The sequence below is a fragment of the Cucumis melo genome, chromosome 4, assembly GCF_025177605.1.
Source record: "Cucumis melo cultivar AY chromosome 4, USDA_Cmelo_AY_1.0, whole genome shotgun sequence".
NCBI lineage: Eukaryota > Viridiplantae > Streptophyta > Magnoliopsida > Cucurbitales > Cucurbitaceae > Cucumis > Cucumis melo.
Genome location: NC_066860.1, coordinates 567,707 through 581,677, shown reverse-complemented (window position 1 = coordinate 581,677; position 13,971 = coordinate 567,707). Strand labels below are relative to the sequence as shown.

The following is a 13,971-nucleotide window of genomic DNA, read 5'->3' as shown; positions in this document are numbered from 1 at the left end:
AAGATCGGCGAACTTTTTCATTTATTATTGGGTGTGGCTTAAGTGTGGCTTTAAAGTCGCAACAATTTGTCTCGGTATTGTAAGTGACGTTCTATGGAGTCATTAGGAATATTTTGAGATTGTCCATATGAAATGATGGGAGCGGGTGGCTGCCCATAAAACACGGCATAAGGAGTGGTCTTAATGGATGCATGATGATTTAAGATGATATACCAATATTTTGCGCAAGCTAGCTTATTGTTAGTGATATATAACTAAATTTGCGTTTACCCTTCAGCTTAAGCTTTTGGGTCAATTGGTGATTTAAGATGATATCAAAGCTGGTGATTCGAGGAGGTCTTGTGTTCAAATCTCTACAATGTTATTCCTCCCCAATTAATATTGATTTCCACTTGTTGCGATTTTCTCATATTCAAGCCCACTAGTGAAGAGGAATATTATTGATATATAACTAAATTTTCCTTTCTTCACTAGCTTAAACTTTTTGGTCAATTGGTGATTTAAGATAGTAAGTCCAAAAGGGTATTTGGTCCAATAAAACGAAATTGTGATCCAAGCAACAATGATGAACCCGAAAGAGTCACCATCTTGAGGGGCATATTGAGATGTTGAGGATCCCAATGGAAAAATTTGGGGGACTCAAAGTGTTTTTATATAAGCTACACATTATCAATTTGTTTTTAGATGAGACCCCATACTATCAAACTAAGCTCAAAATTGATTAAGATGGTATTTAGATGTCTTGGGTTGAATTGGTGATTTAAGATGGTATCAGAGCAAGTGGTTCAGGAAAGTCGTATTCAAGTCTCTGCATTGTTGTTTCATCCCCAATTAAAATTGATTACCATCTGTTGGGGCTTTCATATATTTCAAGCCCACAAGTGAAGGAGAGTGTTAGTGATATATAATTAAATTTTCCTTTACCCATCAACTTAAGTTTTTGGGTCAATTGGTGATTCGAGACTTCACTCTAAGTTTTAGGCTTCTCACTGCAAAAACAGCTTAAATAAAGTTCCAGAAATTTGTTAACCATCTCCGATTGGCTGTTAGTTTAAGGGTGGTACGCAGTGCTACGCTTCAATAAAGTTCCACAGACAGTTTCTGACTAAAATATGCAATTGGCTTCTTATTTTGCGAAAGAACAGCCCCTAACCCAAATCCTGAAGCATCGATTTCGAAGGGTAAGTTGAAATCAGAGAGGACCAAAACCAGCAATGTTACCATAGCCTTTTGAAAAGTTCCAAACGCCATCGTAGCCTCTTTAGACCATTGAAATCCATTATTCTTCATCAAACGTGTTAGCGGGACTGTAATGGTGCCATAGTTTGCCACAAAACGCCGGTGATACCCAGTCAAACCCGGAAAACCCCTCAACTACTTCACTGTCTGGGGAAGAGGCTATTTAACCGTAGCGCTAATTTTTCTCTTGATCTGCCTCAATTCCCTTTACTCACACCCAGTGACCCAAATACTCAATTTTGTCTTTTGCAAACGGACATTTCTTTTTGTTGGCAAACAAACTGTGTTCCCAAAGCAGTAGTGAGATGCTCCACATGAGTCCCCACATCAGCATTGTAAACAAGTATGTCGTCAAAAAATACTAATAAGAATTTGTGCGAATAAGGCCGAAAAAACTTGATTTATTAGTGCTTGGAAAGTTAGTTGGTGCATTGGTTAATCCGAATGGCATTACAAGGAACTTGTAATGGCCCTTGTGTGTTCGGAACGCGGTCTTTCTCACATCCTCATCTCATTCCCAAATCTGATGGTACTCTGACTTGAGATCTATCTTTGAAAAAATACAAGCTCCATTCAACTCATCAAGCAATTCATCCATTATTGGAATGGAAAACTTGTCTGGAATTGTGGCTCTATTTGAAGCCCTATAATCGACACAAAACGCCAGCTTCCATCCTTTGTTTTGACTAAGATAACCAGACTGGAAAAGGGGCTAATGCTTGGTTGGATAATGCCGGTTGTCAACATGTCACTGACCAACTTTTCAATCTCATTCTTTTGAGCATGCGGATATCGATTGGGTCTTGTGTTGATGGGATATGTTCCTTCCTTTAACTGAATATGATGGTCTATTTGGTGCAATGGCAATAACCCTTCGGGCTTGTTGAATATCCTCGTACTTCTTCTGCAACTGATCAAATTCCAGTCAGAGATCTTTCACAACTTGACGTACATTTTGGATTCCAGCTGCTTGGATTGGTTAGGCGGGCAAACCACTCTTTTATGCGGACAACCTTAGTCAAGGTCATCTAAACTTTATGAATACTAGCATAATGTAAGAACCCAAAGATTAATGCGTGTCAAAAAGCTTCCTAAACCAAGAGGTGCTATTGCTTTGTAAGTTTTTTAGTTTTGACGGGCTTTAATATGTATTTCTACCGATAAGTTTTTACTTTTCAACTTTGCTTCTGTCTTACGTAGGTAGATTATATTGTTATTTTGGGTGTTTACTTTGGTCTTTTCATGACCTTAAATTGTTCTTGTATTTTGGATATGATGAGGGTGCTATGGGGGTGTCAATCTAGTTGAGATGTTCAGGTGCACTTACCGATCCTCTCTCTCTTCCCCATTTCTAGGCTTCTCTATTATTCTCAATGTATAACTCTCTTGTACTTAGAGTTTATTAATAATATTGAAGCTTGTTTCCTTTCAAAAATTGAGTGTGGATTGTGTTTATTAACTTTATTTCAAGCCCTCTTTTAACTATGATGTCTTTTCCTTTGTCTTTCTGTGGGTTAGATGGTTCTTCATCTTGCGGAAGGAAGTACACATTTTGGGTGTACTGAAATTTTCAAGGAGCCTTCGAAATTTGCATTTTCTGATTATTATGAAGAACACTTTATTGTACCGTACCAAAGAATTGTTTTGGTGACCAACAAGAGAGTCATGCTGCTACAGGTTTGCGAATACCTCTGCTCTGTTCCCTTTGATGGTTTTAATAGAATCTCTTCCATTCTTGATACTTGCCCTCCTTTGCTACTATTTAGTGCTCAGATCCAGGAAAATTGGACAAGAAACCCTGCAAGATTCTGTGGGACGTTCCATGGGAAGAGCTCATGGCACTGGAGTTAGCAAAAGTGTCCAACAGTCGGCCTTCTCACTTAATCATCCATTTAAGAAGTTTCAAGAGGACAGAAAACTTTGTACGGGTTATAAAGTGTCATATTGAAGAAATTTCGGGAAGAGAACCTCAAGCTGTTAGTATTTGTTCGGTGGTGAGTAAATTCTGCAAAGATTATCAATCTGACATGAAATGCCTTGAACTGAAGGTCAGTATCATCAGTTATATCCACTTGATTGTTGTGAACATTGAGCTTTTTGACTAAATTCTTTCTGAACATTTTAGGTTCCCTCGAGCCAGAGGCATGTTTATTTTTCCTGTAGTGAAGCTGATGGGAGAGATGCAAATATTTTAAACAAATCTATTATTAGATCGAGGGAGATTCTGTCATCCAGTTTCTCAAATGATGAGGGAAGATTTGTGAAACACAGTATGAACTTTACAAAGGTTTGGAGCAGTGACCTAGAGTTAAGAGGTCGTTGCATATTGTGCAAAAAGCAGGTGCTTTGTGTTCTTTCATCATTTTTAATTGTTTTTTTTATTATTATTATTTTTTTCTATATCACACCTTTCATTTTTCTAAAATAAAATTTAAAAGAAGGATGCTCCAAGGTTTTAAAAAAAAAAGTAAAAAGTACAAACTTAACGGGATAAAGTAAACATAATTAGAGAGGAAAAATAACTCACTCATCTCCAATTAATATCCTAATAGTGTTTAAAAAAGAGAACACTATGACAAAGATTTTGACTGGGATGATTCAGAAATGTCAAACTGCTCATGAGACGAGTGACTCATGTATACATTAAAAACTGTGAGGTCCCTCTTACCTTTTCAACGTAGGATGCTCAACATACTTTCTTAAAATGTGTGTCCACCATTTTTAAATTAGTTTTTTTTTTCTTTTTGACAGAGTACTCATTTAGACTGTGTGTATTTGCTCTAATACCATATTAGACAAGGATTGGATTCCATTTAGGAAGTCAATGGGTTAGAAGAGAGTAACTCCTGTGTATGTTTAGATTGTGAAGTGACAAATATGGTTAATGAAATTGAAAATGACTGTTGATTAAAAATTTATGTTTTCAGGCCCTGGAAGCAGGAGGGATATGTACCATATGGAGACCAATATGTCCTGACGGGTAATGCCCCTATCAATGAAATAATACTTTTCCTACATTGTCATTATGTCGTTCTTCTTCATTATATCTGTTTAGGTTATATATCTTGCAACCCTTTTATTTTCCTTCATTTATTTCTTTATTATTTTTCTTGTACACCCGCCGGACGGTCAATTAGTGGGTGGTGTTTTGTCAGCTTTTTATGGTAATGAGACTCCTTTTATCAGCAGAATAGTGTCAATGGTCATATTGGGAATTTGTGTATTGGAGTAGTAGGTCTTTAGGGAGAGTTTACCAGCTCACTCGAATTGGCTGGGAGCTCTCGTGTCCTTGAGTTCATCATTCTTCCAGATTTTCTTTTTATTGTTCTTGTACTTCAATGGTGGTTATTCGTTGAGATCTGAAATTTTTCTAATTTCCGATTGATTCATTTGATTGTCTCTATAATTTTTTTCAACGGAAACGAGCATTTAATGAATGAGATTAATGCTCGAAGTACAAGGGAACTATGCAAGGAGAAAAAAAGAAAAACCATTATTAATGATAATGAATGAGACTAATGCTCAAAACAAGCCTCTTTCAAGGACTCAACCCCCTAATTATTCCACATTTCTCAACAAAACTTCAAATGCTCTGGAATTTCAAAATGCTAAGTTTGAGATAGAATTATAGGGACCTGCATTAGCAATTGATCCTCCTTGTGAGCTAACTTCAACAAATGGTCGGCTTCCCCACTCCTTACACTAAAAGGGGACTCAAAATTGGAAAGACACTGAGTGGAGTTTGGCTAGGAGAGTCTCTAAAAAATTATACCTTTGATTGGTAAAGAAAAAACTGAGTAATTAAATTGAGGATGGCTAGATCTCTAAGGGTTTGACCTGTTTGAATGAAATGGGGCTTGAAATTGGGTACACTTTGCCTCTAACAAATCCGGATTTTGATCTAACATCAACCTTGCTTTCTGAGATTGTTTTGAGGCCTCCTTTAACCTCATTCTTCTAACAAAGTGCTTTGGGAATGTCTTGAGTAGAAGCAAAAGTTTCTTGGTCTTAAATCACCAATTCAACTCAAAAGTTTAAGCTAATGTGTGAAAACAAGTTGAATATAATATTTAACACAGACCACACCTGTGGATTGGAAATATTTTGAAAGGTCCAACAAGTGGAGATCCACTTTAATTGAGGAGGAAATAATATGCAGGAGCTTGAACCCCATGATATACTGAAGCTACCTGCTCAGATACCATCTTAACTCACCAACTTAACCTAAAAGCTTAAGCTGAAGATCTAATATGATATCTAACACTTTGGTTTTGAATGTTTTTTCGACTTGGATCTTGACCCAGATCTGGCCAAGGAAGATAGGGATGAAGAAAAATGCAAAGTGGAGGAAGATTTGGTATTTGGGGCTTTTCCGAAAGAAGTTTTAGTGGGCATGGAACCGACCTTGGAGAAGGGAACCAAAGGCCTTGGAGGAGTAATGGGAAGTGACCTGCTGTTGGAGAAAATTGGATCAACAAGTGAAGGGTCACATGCCGGCTGTATAGACTTCACAGTTGTATCGAAGGATTGGGCTGAGTGGGGTTTAAGAGCATGTTTGCATCATTAATGAGTCATGGATTTTTATTAAGCAATGAATGAACCTCAGCCGGATTTCTTTTTCCACCCTAAAAGCTCCTCTTCAACTTTCTCTTCCTTATTCCCTTCACTTTTGAAATTCTTTTTCCCTCTCCTTAATTGTCTCTTCGTTTTCTTTACTCGTGTTCACACTACTTTCTGTGGTAACCAGTTTGAGTTTCACCGTTGTTCGAAAGGAGGGTTCGTTTTCCAGCGTCGGTGAGGTATGCTTTCTTCAAAGTTCGAACACCCTGTTCTACCGCTTCGAAAGGATTTCTTGTGAATGAAGGGGTTTTTTGTATTGACTTTAGAAATTCCACGCCCTCTGGAAAGAAAGAACCTTCAACTACTCCTTCATCTTTCATAACCTGGTTTAATCTTCAGCAAGATTGACTCAAGAGTTCAAGAATTCCCAAAGTTGGCTCAAGATTTCACATTTTAAATACAAGGAAAAGAAACCTAATACTAGAAGAAAAAAAACGAACCTAATAATAGAAGAAAATAACCTCTCTTAAATCAATCTTTAAATAACACAAAAGAAAAGGAAGATAATTTCCCATTTTGGCAATTACAAAACTACCACCAACTTTTAATAAACTATAACCAGATCTTTGTTAGGTTCAAAAGAAATTATCTATGTACGGTGCATAGAGATGATGATAAATGGGTATCCCTACAAAGTCGCAGTCCAATTAGCATGGTTTTTACTTATGTTTGTTTGAGAATGTACCAAAGTGAGTTTAACTAAACCATAATTGGCGTGATCTTTCTATCTATATATTTAAAAAAAATCACCAATTCATGACAACCACATAATATTCCATGGACACAAATCTGGACTGGCACTAATTACAAACTTGTATTTATACCTAGACAGCTTCCTACCTTCACTAAATTTCTGTTTAGAATATTCACCGGGCTTTATCGTGGCAATGCTGCACCAACTCCCAAGCTTGATACATTTACACTACTTAAAAGACCAGAACAATGTTAGCTAGAGCAAAAAGTGAAAGTGGAAAAAAAAAGTGATTTCTTGAATAACTTAAAGTTCTGTGACAATTAATGAGAAGAAAAGCAGAGTTTTGTTCTGCCTTCCTCTTGCTAGTAGACATATTAATGATAATGCTAACAGAGACCATGATTCTATTTTTATACAATAGAGATTTGTTTGATTTCAGATACATTTCCATTGGGGATATAGCTCATCTCGGCAGCCATCCTCCAAATGTCGCTGCTATTTACCGGCACGTGGAAGGAATGTTTGTACCGCCAGTAGGTTATGATTTGGTAAGAAATTTTAGTCAAAACCCCTGCCAATGTTTTGACCATGAGAAGTTAAAATGCAACTAAAGAATATGCTTTAATTTATCCTCTGGTCATTGCTAGTGATAGTGTTCAAAAAGAATGTCATATTTGTGATTGATGCACAGTTTTGATAGTCATTATTAGGAATCATAATAATAGAAGTTATTCTATTCATCACAACAAAATGTGCGAAAATTCCTTCTGAATATTGTAGATCCGACTTTGAAACGTGTGCAGGTATGGAGAAACTGCCAAGACGACTACATAACTCCTGTATCAATCTGGCATCCAAGGGCTCCAGAAGGCTTTGTTGCTCCAGGATGTGTCGCAGTCGCGGATTTTGCTGAGCCAGAGCCTAACTTGGTATATTGTGTGGCTGAATCTCTTACTGAGGAGACAGTATTTGAGGAGCAGAAGATTTGGTCAGCACCAGATGCATACCCTTGGGCGTGTCATATCTACCAAATTCAAAGTCATGCGCTTCATTTCGTCGCTCTCAGACAAAGCAAGGAAGAATCCGATTGGAAGCCTATGAGAGTTCTAGATAAACCCCCCAGTCTGTTACCAACTTCAGGAAATCACTGACGGTTGCACAGCAGTTCTACAATTCCAATACTTTCCAATTTGGTTGACAAAGAAGGCTGTTTCTCGAAATTGCATATTCCAATTTGCATCTCTTCCACGAAACTTACTTTTCCAGCCATCACACAAAGGATTATAAGAACAGCGTCTTCTGCAGTCAAGCAGATCATTTTTGCACAAAGTACAAGATCAATAAAGACAACATGTCGAACACAGCTGGTAAATTCATCGTACTCTCTGCAACTCTATCTTCAATATTATACCCTATAGAAAATTTGTTAGAAGCTTAGAATCCATTACAGAAGAGAAAAAAATAGAGGAAGAGAGTTTGTGAAATTGAGTCTCCAGAATCTTATCTTCCCTTTGTATTAGATTGTGTAATTTGTTCTATAAAATTGAAGTTTAGAAATAACAGAGAGTCGACGTTTCTTGTCATCATTTTTTGTGCCTATTGTAAAACATTGTAAATTGGTTGTTCATTTAACAAACAACTTGTATTTGATTTATTTTGAGCTTTCTTTCAAATTTCTTTCATTTTCGACTGACAGTTTCGACTAGAATGTTATCATAATACCTCCTTCGATTGTTCATTGGTAGTAGATTTTCCCGTCTTTTTTTTTCTTATAGAAAAAATTCTGTGGTTCTAAAAAACTGGTTTATATCAATTTTTAAACGATTTTATTTATAGAACTGGTTGAGTAGATGACTGTCACACAATCTTATCACCTACAAAAACTCTTTATGGAGAATTCAACTATCTTTCCATTCGAATCAAAACTCGTGGCATCTACTATATTGTCCATTTTGGATTAGAGGGTTGTTGGAAACTGTCCATATTCACGAATCATTGAAACATGATCCTCCTTAACAAGTCTAGTCATCTTTTTGTGACCTCTTTTACCATCTTTTTCATGTCGTGATATGAGATGATAAGCTCATAACCTAGCTGCAAAAGCGATCTTCACTATCAATTTTTAGATTTCTACCCATATGTTACTATGTTAAAAGGCAATGTTGGACAAAAAAAAAATAGTCTAGATACAATTCGGCACTTTTGTAAAACTTTTGTTTCAACCCTATCTCATTACTTTATTCTATCTATTAGATCTTGGTACTCTCTAAACTCCCAATTCTCCCTCTACTCGCTTGAAACCTATTTTGCTATTACGTTGTCGATGAAAATTCAAACCCTAATAACATTAAACTAATGAGACAGCAAATGCACTTAAATCTAATTGAATTAGAATTGAGATTTAATGTTACCTTTCATGGAAAAGATAAAAGAGATGGAGAATCAAAGAGTGGGACTGAAAGATGAGATTGTGAATAAATATCATCAAGCACGTTTCTCTTTTTTTAAAAACAGTTGATCAATATACCTTTCATTAATGAAGATGTTAAACTATTGTTTTAGTCTTTATTTAGTTTCATTCAGTATACTTTAAAATATTTAGACTTTATTTTACTCTCAATAAAAAATTAAATAGTTTCGGCTATAAAATTGTCGCGTTTTGAAGATGATCGGTTGCACCCGTAAACATGTATCATCTATGCGCACATATACGTGTAATGTAGCCTAATATTGGTGGGTCACATTTTTGCTATTTGTTGGAATATGATATGTGTGTTGCATACACATTTATATACGACTTGGAGGAGCGATAACATCATGTCACGGTTTCAAGTGAACCATTTCATTCGTCTTGGTTTGGTCTCTTTCTGGAATCAAAGATGGAAGAAGATCGACCGTAATTCAGAGAGAGTGAGTCCAAAATAGAAAAAGACATCGACGTGAAGAAAAAATCTAAAATAAAATTTGCAAATTTGATGAGAATAACAAAAAAGAAATGGAAGGATTGAAGAGAGACCCACAAAACGCCTTGATCTGTGTACAAAATCGATATGGGTTCCAAATATCTAAGTTAATCGATACTTCACAAAACGCCTCAAATCAAAAACTACAGATCTCCTTGTTCCAGAAGGTGAAATTTCTCGTTCATTAATCCACAATAGACTTCTCCAACACAATCCTATCCAAAATCATTACCTAAGCGTATCGAGGAAAAGGACATAAGGTACCAAATCAAGACTGAGGAGTTTCGGAAGAAGAATCGGATTTAGAGACTCCTCGGCGTAGATCTTGAATCAAATCTCCCAAGTCTTTACGAGCGGACTCTCTTCCAAACATGAAACCATACCTGACAAAAAAAAATGGAGGAAGATGAATTAGATTAGGAATATCAAGAAAAGTAAGTGGAAGAAAGAGAAGTAAAATCTCACCAGAATGAAATCGCAGAGAAGGCTCCGGCAGTCGCAATTGTCTGAATCAGAGTGAAGGATTTCCCCATTTCAATTCTCTCTCTCACCGAATTCCTCCGCCGATACAGAGAAGAAGAAGAAACACGGAGGTTCTTTCATTTCTTGGGCTTCCACTTGTTTAGGCCCAGACAGAGACCATCGTTTTCGGCTTTTGACACTTCGGCCCATAAAAGTCAAAAGTCGATTGGGCCCATTAGGAAATGGACTGGCTTGGGCTTCGAGAAGCATAGGCCCTTTGCTTATAGTACCCATCGCTCTACTTTGACCAAAAAAGTCAATTTTTTTATTCTTACATCCATAACTCTCACGTGTTAAATTTATTAGGTAAAAAAATATAACATTTTTAAAGATAGCAAAATAAACTAAAATATAAACTTCAATGTCACCCTTATTGATATTATTAGAAATTTTGTTATATTTTTTAAATAGCTTGTCAAATTTATTATTTTTTATAACTCTCTAAAAAATATACTATTATTCTTTTAATTTTTCCTTCTAAGTTTCAGAATTGCCAGGGTGAGTCAACTAATATTTGGGATGGTAATTGATATCTATTCACTAAACGCAGAGTTCAAAATATAAATTTATTTTTATTCCAAATTTAATTAAAGAATGAAGTTTAAATTACGATTTTTATAATCATTAACACCGTTATAAATTTGATGACAAAACAAATTAAATCGCTCAACAACGACTATTGCACCTTACCCATACTGTATAATAATATATTTAGCATCCCAACTTGTATCAGATAAATTAACCCATTAAAGTATAATGATAAGATTGCATATTAAATGTGGGTATGTCAGGGAAATAAATGCCAAAAATGAACATAGTGCACAGAACTTGACTACTAATTCAAGCCAAAATTGGAGGTTCAATTCACTGCTCCACATAGTCCAAGAAAAATAAATTAAGGGTAAATGTGGCAGTTGCTTTTGGATACTTTATTAAAAGGGAACAAAACCAACTGTAGACATCAAATCTATGTTCTGACAATCAAATTAGGAATGAGGATTGACACAAAAACATAAACAAAAACAAACTTAAACTTTTATATTATGTACGGCATAAACTCTGCATCTTAAAACAGCAATAAATCAATCAATCAATCAGCTAATCTTTCTACTTCCCCCTATCCCTTAGTACTCGTCTATCTTTAAGATGATGAATGAAGAGCTAAGACCAAAAGGTAATTGTTCAGATGGTTGAACAATCAGTTCAAGAGTAATATAATTGGCAGGCACAAAAGAAGAGAAGGCTTAGGCACCTACCCTAAGCTTTTCCATACAAAAAAGTGATAGCAAGTACCAATTTGTTTCATTATTCTGTGACTGTTGTTGTTGAGACTTTAGATGACAAGTTTCAGCATCATCAACCATTTCAGCTTTTTTTTCAGTTAACACCACAGCAATCCTCATAACTGAACATTCTTCTCTGACTCTTCTAGTGCTTGCTTCAGGATTTCAACGACCTTCGACATTGTTGGTCGATCTTTTGCAGTCTTGTTGAGACATTGACTGGCTAAATTGGCAATTTTTCGAGCTGCTGCCAGGTTATACTGATTTTGAAGCCGAGGATCTATTATCGTCTTGAAACTTTTACTATTTATAGGAAATTGTTTCACCCACTCCAGTAGCTTTTGCTCTCCAGTTGGGCGGTTTCTTTCAAGAGTTCGCCTGCCTGTTAGGATCTCATACAACACTACTCCAAAACTCCATATGTCACTTTGCATTGTTAGATGTCCTGTGACGACATACTCAGGTGCTGCATATCCATATGTCCCAACCACCTGTGATCGAGCAACCAGCAGAAATCAGCTTTACAAACTCATTAATCTACAACATTGATGCTTCTTAGTTCTTTTCTTAAAATCTAATAAGATTAATTCCGGTGAGTAGACATGAATAAGCATTTGAGTAACTTGGAATGAAAAAAAACAACCATGTTTCAATTTTCCCAATTACAGAAGACAATTTAACAAAATCCTCGAGGGAAAACCACATTGAAAAATATTACGCATGTTCTTTACATCATATCATAGGTTTTCTAGTTCTATAGAATATAATTGCGAACTTTTGTCTTTTTAGATGTGAAAATTGAACAGAAGCTCAAAGAAATGGCTTTTCGTGAAGACAGACATGAACTCCTTAAGTAGTGAACTTACTGCAGTGGACACATGTGTGTGATCACCAGTTGGTCCTTCTCTAGCAAGCCCAAAATCCGAAAGTTTAGGAGAGAATTCTTCATCCAATAGTACATTTGATGATTTGAAGTCGCGATAAATCACCTTTTCATTCAGAGAAAGCAAAAATATGTCAAGTTACCGGTGAAAAATTGAATATTGTGCAACACGATAAGTCATTCGACGAACGCTGCGAAAGAGCATGGACTACTAGGGATTAGGTTGTTAGAATGATATGTGAATTGGCACTTCAAAAGAGCATATTCAACTGGAAACAAAGACAAACAATATGCAACTTAGCATAAAACCTAGACGGAAGCAAAGGTCAGATGGCAGTTGTGATTCAAATGCATCGAAAGAATGATTCTATCCCAAAAGAAAACATATAGAAATGAGTTGTACCTGGACTTCTAATCCTTCATGTAAATAAGCTAATCCTTGAGCTGCACCAAGGATAATCTGTAGCCTAGTTTTCCAAGTCAAAAGAGTCCTACTCCTGCTAAAGAGATGATCTTCTAAGCTTCCATTAGACATGAATTCATAGACCAACAGTCGTTGGATCCCTCTTTCTCCATCTTCTGAACAATATCCCAAAAGTTTTACCAGATTTGGATGACTAACAACACCAAGAAATTGAACTTCTGCAAGCCATTGTTTGTGACCCTTGAACAACAAAAAAAAAACGCTATGAAGATTAGCTGAAACGTAGAAATATATCCTAAACAAGGACTAACCGATCATCTTCAACCCTGTTCAAGCTCTTTCAAAGACTAACTGTACCAAAGAAATAGCAATTACCTGTGAGCTATTTGACTTAAGTCGCTTGATAGCAACTATAATTTCCTCTCCCTGATCACCTTCAAGCCTAATCTGCCCCCTATATACGCTCCCAAATCCACCTTCTCCAATCCTAAGCAACCTGCTGAACCCATTAGTCGCAATTTTGAGCTCTTCAAAAGTGAAAACTCTCAGAGTATGCTCTTTTTCTTTGTACAACTCAGGTATACTCCGGGGCGTAGGCAAAGTTTCCAGTGCTTCAATCCCTCGATTGGTAGGTTTACGATCCGCTTTATTACTTCGATTAAGCTCCTTCACCGAATCTCCCCCTCTCTTAATCTTGGTTTTGCGATGTAAATTGAAGAAACAACCCATACTCAAACCGCCGGGAGAAACTCAAACAACAAACAACTCACTCGTAGTTTAGTTGAAATTGAAAACAAGGGTACCCAATAGACCCAAAAAGTCAAATTGTACGCGGAATTCAATTACCAATCCCAAAAGCCAAAAAAATCTATCTAAAATCTATCAACAGGGAGAACCCAACTAGAAACTTGGATTCTAAAAAATGTAGAAACAGAAAAATCAGAAGGCGACAAAGAATCGAAGCAAACGATCGAAAAAAACAAAGAAACCCCAGATACAGAGGAACAGAGATTGAAATGGAAAAACGGGATGTTTGATGAAATGAAGAGATTGCGTGAAGAAAACGGGAGAAGAAGCATTAGATAGAAAGAGTAATGGAACAGAAACAAAATCGAGGACGTAAATGAAAGGAAGAATGAGTGAAAAAGGAAGAAGAGACCTTAGTTTCTTCCATGGATTTGAGCTGCCAAATGCAGGAAGCAAGCTAAGCATGGCGAGCGGTTAAAAGAGGAATTGTTGGGTATTTGCTTTGACGAAAAGAAGACGTATTCACATGCATCCCCTTTTTTCTTTCTAAATAAATAAATAAAAAAAAACATTTAATTACCATTTATTATTATTTG

At 36.3% G+C, this 13,971-nt stretch overlaps 3 protein-coding genes across 4 annotated transcripts in view; 1 reads left to right on the top strand and 2 right to left on the bottom strand.

Moving 5' to 3' along the window:
- LOC103503494 (uncharacterized) overlaps positions 1 to 8,207 on the top strand; it is a 75,804-nt gene extending 67,597 nt beyond the window's left edge. For both annotated transcript variants that reach the window (XM_008467693.3, XM_008467692.3), the window contains exons 59-64: positions 2,758 to 2,916; positions 3,006 to 3,287; positions 3,365 to 3,580; positions 4,167 to 4,219; positions 6,993 to 7,101; positions 7,357 to 8,207. In XM_008467693.3, the coding sequence (XP_008465915.2) occupies positions 2,758 to 2,916; positions 3,006 to 3,287; positions 3,365 to 3,580; positions 4,167 to 4,219; positions 6,993 to 7,101; positions 7,357 to 7,704 (1,167 nt within the window). In that variant the 3' untranslated portion in view covers positions 7,705 to 8,207. The remainder of the gene's footprint in view (positions 1 to 2,757; positions 2,917 to 3,005; positions 3,288 to 3,364; positions 3,581 to 4,166; positions 4,220 to 6,992; positions 7,102 to 7,356) is intronic.
- A 1,286-nt stretch (positions 8,208 to 9,493) lies between these two features.
- Positions 9,494 to 10,372, bottom strand: LOC103503490 (uncharacterized). Its single transcript, XM_017048071.2, has 2 exons — positions 9,982 to 10,372; positions 9,494 to 9,899 (listed from the first exon to the last, which is right to left on the bottom strand). The coding sequence occupies exons 1-2, from the start codon at positions 10,047 to 10,049 to the stop codon at positions 9,785 to 9,787; spliced, it is 183 nt and encodes a 60-aa protein (XP_016903560.1). The 5' UTR covers positions 10,050 to 10,372; the 3' UTR covers positions 9,494 to 9,784.
- Positions 10,373 to 11,051: 679 nt separating this feature from the next.
- Positions 11,052 to 13,934, bottom strand: LOC103503488 (probable serine/threonine-protein kinase PBL19). The gene is made up of 4 exons (XM_008467689.3): positions 13,004 to 13,934; positions 12,608 to 12,868; positions 12,188 to 12,310; positions 11,052 to 11,812 (listed from the first exon to the last, which is right to left on the bottom strand). The coding sequence occupies exons 1-4, from the start codon at positions 13,355 to 13,357 to the stop codon at positions 11,438 to 11,440; spliced, it is 1,113 nt and encodes a 370-aa protein (XP_008465911.2). The 5' UTR covers positions 13,358 to 13,934; the 3' UTR covers positions 11,052 to 11,437.
- Positions 13,935 to 13,971: the final 37 nt, after the last annotated feature.

What these genes read in the sequence shown, in the direction of transcription:
- LOC103503490 (XM_017048071.2), bottom strand. Translation starts at nt 10,049, where the DNA reads ATGGGGAAATCCTTCACTCTGATTCAGACAATTGCGACTGCCGGAGCC. An exon ending in TTCTCTGCGATTTCATTCTG is followed by an intron (nt 9,900 to 9,981) that starts GTGAGATTTTAC and finishes TTTTTTTGTCAG; the next exon opens with GTATGGTTTCATGTTTGGAA.
- LOC103503488 (XM_008467689.3), bottom strand. Translation starts at nt 13,357, where the DNA reads ATGGGTTGTTTCTTCAATTTACATCGCAAAACCAAGATTAAGAGAGGG. An exon ending in ATGAAGGATTAGAAGTCCAG is followed by an intron (nt 12,311 to 12,607) that starts GTACAACTCATT and finishes CTGAATGAAAAG; the next exon opens with GTGATTTATCGCGACTTCAA. An exon ending in ACACACATGTGTCCACTGCA is followed by an intron (nt 11,813 to 12,187) that starts GTAAGTTCACTA and finishes GCTCGATCACAG; the next exon opens with GTGGTTGGGACATATGGATA.